General features: G+C 42.3%; 1 protein-coding gene across 1 annotated transcript; it reads left to right on the forward strand.

Moving 5' to 3' along the window:
- Positions 1-1,194: 1,194 nt before the first annotated feature.
- Positions 1,195-2,350, forward strand: LOC144700789 (heavy metal-associated isoprenylated plant protein 39-like). The gene is made up of 3 exons (XM_078572315.1): positions 1,195-1,360; positions 1,476-1,551; positions 1,796-2,350. The coding sequence occupies exons 1-3, from the start codon at positions 1,349-1,351 to the stop codon at positions 2,116-2,118; spliced, it is 411 nt and encodes a 136-aa protein (XP_078428441.1). The 5' UTR covers positions 1,195-1,348; the 3' UTR covers positions 2,119-2,350.
- Positions 2,351-7,305: the final 4,955 nt, after the last annotated feature.

Here is a 7,305-nt window from a genome sequence, read left to right on the forward strand (position 1 = left end):
GTATGAAGCAGATTAGAAGAAACCAGATGAAAGTTGAAGAATAATATTAGGAGACACTAGAAGAATTAGATGAAGAACAAGACGTGGAAGAAGACCAAGAGGAGGCCAGTAGAAGAATACTAAAAAAAGAAGAAGATGAGTAAAAGTCAAAGACACATAGTATAAGACCTAAAATAATAGGACTAGATGGAGGAAGAAGTTAAATGAATAAGAGGAATATTAGAAAAAAACTAGATGAAGGTTGAAGAATAATATTAGAAGAAGCTAGAAGAACTAGAGGAGCACGAAAAATAATAGAGGGACAACAAGACTAATAAGGAGGACATAAGAAGAACGAGAAAAGACTAATAGAAGAAAAATTGAAAGAAGAGGAAGAAGAGTAATAGTCAAAGATTAAAAGTATTCCCTCTCAGCCAATCGCACACTGGAGCCGATCAAATTCGTTTCCATTTTTTATTCTTTAAAAAAATATTAAAAATATATTTTTTTTTTCAAATTTTCCACATATCTGTGCGAATTTTGTGCGAATTGTGTGATTATTGTGCAGATGTGCGTTTTTTGTGCGAATTGCGTACGAATGTGCGATTTTGTGCGAATTGTGCGAATGTGCGAATTTTGTGCAGTTGTACGAATTTTGTGCGGTTGTGCGAATTTTGTGCGAATTTTGTGCGAATTGTGCGAATTGTGCGTTCTTATTTTCGCTCATTAAACGAACAGAACAAAGAACAGACCCTTGTGCGGTTCTTTTGTATGAATTTTTTGTGCGAATAAAGAGAACAGAACAGAACAACCATGTCTACCTACGACAACTGGGTTATTATTTGTGAATGGCGAGTACCTCTCCTCGAGACGTAAATCTAAAATAAATGACTATTCAGCAGAGAACGTAGAATATGGATACTGGACTCTCTCTCTCTCTCTATCTCTATTTCTCTCGCCGTCGAATAGGAAGACACAACGGGACGCTGACGTACCAATAAAAGAGAGCAAACTGGCTTAATTTAAGGATTATGTGACTTGAATAATCCCTACACTTGGCTCCGACAGAGATGAGAGAGAGAGAGGGATTCCTGCCGCGTTCCTAAATCCTTCTGACCCATTCAACGCGTTAGTGTACCTAGATTCCACGCGCGAGAGCGACTCAGAGTCGACTTCTTTCGCTTCATTTCTCCCATAAATCTGCTCCATTCAATCCTCAGCTATTCCATAACACATACTCCCGCTCTTTGCCATCGTATTTGCTCTCAACCTTTGTTCTTCTCTCTCTGTTCTGTGCGTCAAAATCCCTCTAGTTAAAGAAGAATCACTCTCACAGAAACCATCTCCGAGATTCCCAAGGCGCTTTTTAATGGCAGAGAAGGTACGTCGCACTACTAAATTCACTTCTCGTTTCCCCCTCTGGAATTCAATACTCAAACTCTGATAAGATTAAACGATGGATTCATCTAATGGAGAATGCTTCGATATGATTGCAGAAGATCGTGGTGACGGTGGATGTTGCCGACGACAATGAGAAGCGGAAAGCAATGATGGTGGTCTCCGTGCTCTCAGGTACCCAGAAATGTCTTCTCTCTCTCTCTCTCTCTCTCTCTCTCTCTCTCTCTCTCTCTCTCTCTCTCTCTCTCTCTCTCTCTCTCTCTCTCCCCTCTATCTATCTATCTATCAATATCTCTCTCTATGTTTATCTCTCTATCTCCATCTTTCAATCTCTCTCTCCTCTACATCTTTCTCTCTCTGTTGTTTCTCGGTGATATTTGGAGGTTCTGATCGTATTCTTCGTCATTCTCTGCTCCAGGGATCAATTTCATGTCCATGGACATGAAGACCAAGAAGATGACCGTGATCGGCACGGTCGACCCCGTCAAGGTTGTGGACAAGCTAAGAAAGCGCTGGAACGCGCATGTTATCAGCGTCGGTCCCAAGGAAGAACCCAAGAAGGCAGAGACCAAGAAAGAAGAGCCCAAGAAGACAGAGGCCAAGAAAGAGGAGCCGAAGAAAGACTCTGGGGAGCATATCGGACAGCTCGTGAAGCTCTACCAGGCCTACAATCCACACCTAACCACGCACTATAGTGTCATCAGCAGAGAAGAGGACCCCAACTCCTGCGTCATCTGCTGAAATCTAATCTGTTGTACAGGATTCGGGTTGAGTGGCCGCAGCTCATGCAGATCCAACCGAGCTAATTTAGAAGGACGCTCAATGCCAAGCGATTCTTTCGTTCTTTTGTTATGTAAAGCATGTAAATTAACTTTTAGCTAGAGCAACTCTCCAGAACAAAAGAAACCAATGTATTCAGAATTTCTATCTCAAATCTTCGAGATGAAAGATATCAGACATTATAGATTTTCTATCATTGATGTTATTGAGAGCCAGTTTTCCTCTAAAAGATACAATAGAACAATATGTCAGGACAAAGAATAAATAGAACAAAAAGTACTTTGTCTGTCAAAGAAAATCAGCGGACAAAAAATTAAGGCCCTTGAAGAGCAAACATCCTTTGTACATGGTTCTTTCCTTTTCCATGATACCGGATGTCGTCAGGTACGCCATCCAATGGGTAACGATATGATGATCTGATACTATGATGATGCAAGACGTCGTCGAAGACATCATCCGATGAGGTACCGAGATTTCTCGGATATCAATATGATGTCGGACGTCGTCGGGAACGTCGTCCCATGGGTAATGATATGATGTTCTGATATTAATATGATGCAGCACCTCGTCGGAAACGTCATCCGATGGGGTACAGTGATGATGCTCCGATACCAGTATGATGTCGGACGTCGTCGGAAACGTCATCCGATGGGGTACCGTGATGATGCTCAGATACCAATATGATGTCGGACGTCGTCAGTGACGTCATTCGATTGGTAAATTCCCTAGGGAAAATCTGACTATGTGATGCAGTGTCCTAGGTGGATGTACATGCAGGCCCCAACCGTGGGGTTTCCCCGAGCTTTAAACTCCGGGGTGGGTGACTGGTGACGGTAACGGCGACATTCTGACTGTCGTCGGAGCGACGACGGTGATTAAAGCGTTGAACGGAATGATTCCATTGGCGCTGGCACATAGCGGAAGGACTCGACCCGTACCTCAAAATTCACTCGACTCGTAGTTTTTGATGTTCAAACTCTCACCTAATCTAACCCGAGAGCAGTGGAGTGCAGCCAATAATATAATGAAAAAGATAATATAACTAACGAGCTGGCTGAACGATGTACCTCATCGACAGTGTCGCCCGCCATCAATAGTATCATCCGTGCAGTGGCCGGTGCGGGCGTGTATGGTAGAGGTGTGCCGAAGACGAGCTCAGCGTCGCTCGACAGGCGGCGAAGATGTAGCACTAGCGCGTGACGCAGGAGAATGAGAACGAGATGGAGGGAGGAGCAGTGGCAAGGCAACAGTCGCCGTTTTCATTGCAACAATCGCTGTTGCCTTGGACCATTGCGCGATGCATTCTTCACCTAGCTGGTTACGCACCCCTACACATGACAACTTCTCAGCCGACTTGCCGAACCACCTTGCCTTGGACCAGCGATCGAATAGTCCTTGATGGTGATCACCCTACTTCTCATCAGTCGGCACGGGGCGTGTGCACGACGCCGCGGGCGTTGACAATCGCGATCGTGATTCTGTTGAATTGTGGGGTGTGCCCGCATCTTTGTGCGGCGGGGAAATCTTGCCACCATGCATGTGGTAGGCGATGGAGGCTGGGAACAAGTTGAAGAACTTTTAATACAAAAGGAAGATTACAGGTGATGAAGTACAAAGCTCTCCACTACTCGCTTGAGACCTTCACTCACTCCTTGCTCTTGCTCCTTATCATGCACACACTTACTTGTGCTCTCACTTAGCTCAACCTAGGAGCTTCTATTGTGCTTATATAGGCACCGACGAATGCTTCTAGAAAAACATTTAGATCTCTAGAAAGATCCTACGAGAGAGAGAGAGAGAGAGAGAGAGAGAGAGATATTTCTAGATACTTCTATGTGGTTTCTGGAAGGTCTGTACTTTTTTAGATATTTCCATATTTTTCCAGAAGTATTTAGCATCAATGCTTGATACCTTCAAACGTCTAGGATCTGCCGCATGCGCTTGACATCTGCCACATCAAGATCATGGTCATCGCGCGACCAACGCCGTTGTGGCCAATAACTCGACTTCCATCCCTCCAGTACTTGGTGCAAACGCTGCCCATAATTTGATCTCAGTGTCTCGCTCACTCTGGGTAGCTGCTGTCTGCCACTCGACCGTCGATTGCTATGGACAGTGATACAGTGGCTGAGCCTCACCCGTGCCAACATGTGGAATTGCATTGTTGCCGATGCATTCTGCACTGTCGCTCGTGCCGCCTCGTCCTCGGCCTCTCTCCTCACCCTTTGCCTCCTGCATCCCGTTCAAGCGCTGCGACATCACCGCTTGTCAAGCCACACTGTGCCATCTCCGACACTCCTCCACCACTCCTGCTTTTACAGGTTCATGCACTGATGAAGACACCAACTATAAGCAACACCACCGACTAGGTACGTCGTTCCACTCTGCTCATCACTTATATTACCGTCTTTAGTATATTGTGAACTGTGCTCCACAATGCTCAGGTTAGAATAAGTGAGAGCTTAAACATTGAAAACTATGAGTTGAGTGAATCCTAGGTACGGGTCGAGCCCGCCTGTTATGTGTTAGCATCAATGGAATCATTCTGTTTGATGCATAGTCTTCGTCGTTGCTCCAACAAAAGTCAGAAGTCATTGTAACAATCACTAGTCATCCGCCCTTGGAGCTTGGAGTTCGCCAAATCCTCTCGAGGCAGGGTTGGCACGTACAACCGCTTAGGATATGACATTCACTTAGTTTCATATCCCCTTAAGAATTTCTCGTCAGAGAACATCACCAACGATGTTTTACATCATTTCTAGGTATTGGGGATGAGTGAGGGAGGGATCATTTATTGGGAGGAGTTTGGATTTGGACTTGGAGTTAGTGAGGAAGATTAGAGGGGTTCTTGTTCTTTTTTTTTAAGAAGAAAATGATTTAGGGACGTTTGCTAGGGATTTGTGGTTTGCTATCCTTGTTCTTGGTCTTTTCTTTTGATCAAGTAGGGAAGATTAAATGGATTCATGTTCTTTTTTGTTGAAGAAGATTTAGGGATGTTTGTTGGGCATTTGTGGTCTACTGACCTTGTCATTCGGATTTTAATTTGATCAAGTGGAAAGATTAGAAGGGTCATGATTTTCTTTCTTTCTAAAGAAGATTTTGGGATGTTTGTTGAGGATTTGTGATCTGCTTCAATTAGTAAGCCATCCAATTGATTTCTTACTCACTTAATCTAGAATGTGTTCTGTGGTTTGAGTTCATTTTGCTATCACTAATTACATTTTGGTATCAATATAAATAATAGCCTAAATACTACTTTTCAAAAACAAAAGTAGTATAACTTGTATTTTTTGTATGACTCTGATAGTCTAGCGGGAAGGCTTTGCAATGTATAAATGATGCTAAAGTATTCCTTACGCAGAAAGTTACAGCATTTTTAATCTCTTACAAGTGATTTTCCAATTCCACTCTTTTGCAATGCATCACCATCTTCAAACTCAGCACCAATCAATGCAAGAGCACTGGTCAAGGGTGCTGAAGATATTTATATTGATTGTATGCTCTGAAAAAATCCAAATTTTTTCTAAAACTTTAATAATTTTTTTTAACCTCAAAAACAAATTTTAATTCATTAGTTTAAATGATTTTCAACAACTTTTCAAAAAAATAAAAATATCATTTTCATTAATTTAAAATATTTCCAACTAGTTTTACTTAATTTTTTGGGTTTTTTTCCTACAAAATAGATAAAAATCCATATATAAATAAATACTATTTTTGAATATAATATACCAAAATTTAGTCTTTGAAGCTGCTCTCTACATAAATAACTAATGGAATTTTTATAAATATTATTTCAATAAATCAACTCCTTAGAATGGTGTATGTAAACCAAATTTTGGGTTTGTGAGGTTCTCATTAGGGGAAAGAGAGAAATAAATCAATGTATATAAATCAGTTAGTTGCATGAAAACTAATTTTCAATCATGTTAATTCATATCACAATTTTTTAAGGGGTATTAGACCTGAAAAATGAAAGGCCATGTGGATGGACAGTTGTGTGTTGACTATAACCTACGAGTTCCTAATCATGGGATACCAATAAATCTTAGCATTGATAAAAAATGACCCGCAAAGATTGTGTGATCAAGAAGGGATTGTCCCTCTTGGTATTCGAGATGAAACGTGATGAATCCAAAATAAGACATGAAAATTACGCACATTTTAAACTTATTTTTACATTTTTTTATCTTCCTTTCATTTTGGTATGAGTTCTCATTTCAAGCATAATTTTTTCCTTTTGGCTAAATCAACATTTTAATAATTGTTTTTTCATATTTTACCAGTCTTATTTTTAAAACCTTATTAATTTCAATGGATGGAAGTCTGTTGGAATTTAATATTTCTCGGAAGGGTTATTGCAAATTTTCAGGGCTGAAATCCATAAAAAAGAGAGCCATCGATTGCAGCACTCAAGCCAATCACAGGTCACAAGTGTGATGCGGAACAGGCACGCAAGCCCACCCATATCTGACAAGTGTGATGCCAAACGTCGTCAGTGACATCGTCCGATGGGTAAATCCCTAACGGGATGTAACTACATGATGCAATGAATCCTAGGCGGACGTACGCGCAGGCCCCAACTCGTGGGGTTTGCGAGCTCTGAGGTAGGTGACCAGTGACAGTGACGATGACCTTCTGACCCTCGTTGGAGCAACGACGGTGACTATGGCATCAAATGAAATAATTTCGTTGAAGCTCACATGTAACGGATGGGCTCGACCCGTACCAAGGAATTAAGATATATATTCTTACATAATATAAACTGTGTGTGGTGGTGCACTGTCGACAATATATTGAAGATGGTAAAATAACTGACGAGCAGAGAGGAATGATGTACCTCATTGGTGGTGATACTCGTCGTTGGTGTCTTCGTCATTGCGTGGACCGGTGCGGGCAGATGTGGAGGGTGTGTACCGGAAGTTGGCACGGCGTAGCGAGACAGTTGACAGAGGCACATGCTGGAGCATGGCGTTGGAAGAAGACACGAGGTTGAGGCAGAGAGACGGTGGCGACGAAGAGGCTCGAGCTTCATCCGAGTCCAATGGGCACAACCATAAGCAGGTTCGGCACAAACAGAGTCTGGCAAGCAGCAATCATCACGGTTGATGGCAGCAACCCCTATAAGAGCACGGTGGCGGGGTTAGT

Source organism: Wolffia australiana, chromosome 3 (genome assembly GCF_029677425.1).
Source record: "Wolffia australiana isolate 7733 chromosome 3, ASM2967742v1".
In the NCBI taxonomy this organism is placed as follows: domain Eukaryota; kingdom Viridiplantae; phylum Streptophyta; class Magnoliopsida; order Alismatales; family Araceae; genus Wolffia; species Wolffia australiana.

Excerpts from the sequence above, each read along its gene's own strand:
- LOC144700789 (XM_078572315.1), top strand. Across the intron at positions 1,552-1,795 it reads GGTGGTCTCCGTGCTCTCAG|GGATCAATTTCATGTCCATG; the intron begins GTACCCAGAAAT and ends TCTCTGCTCCAG.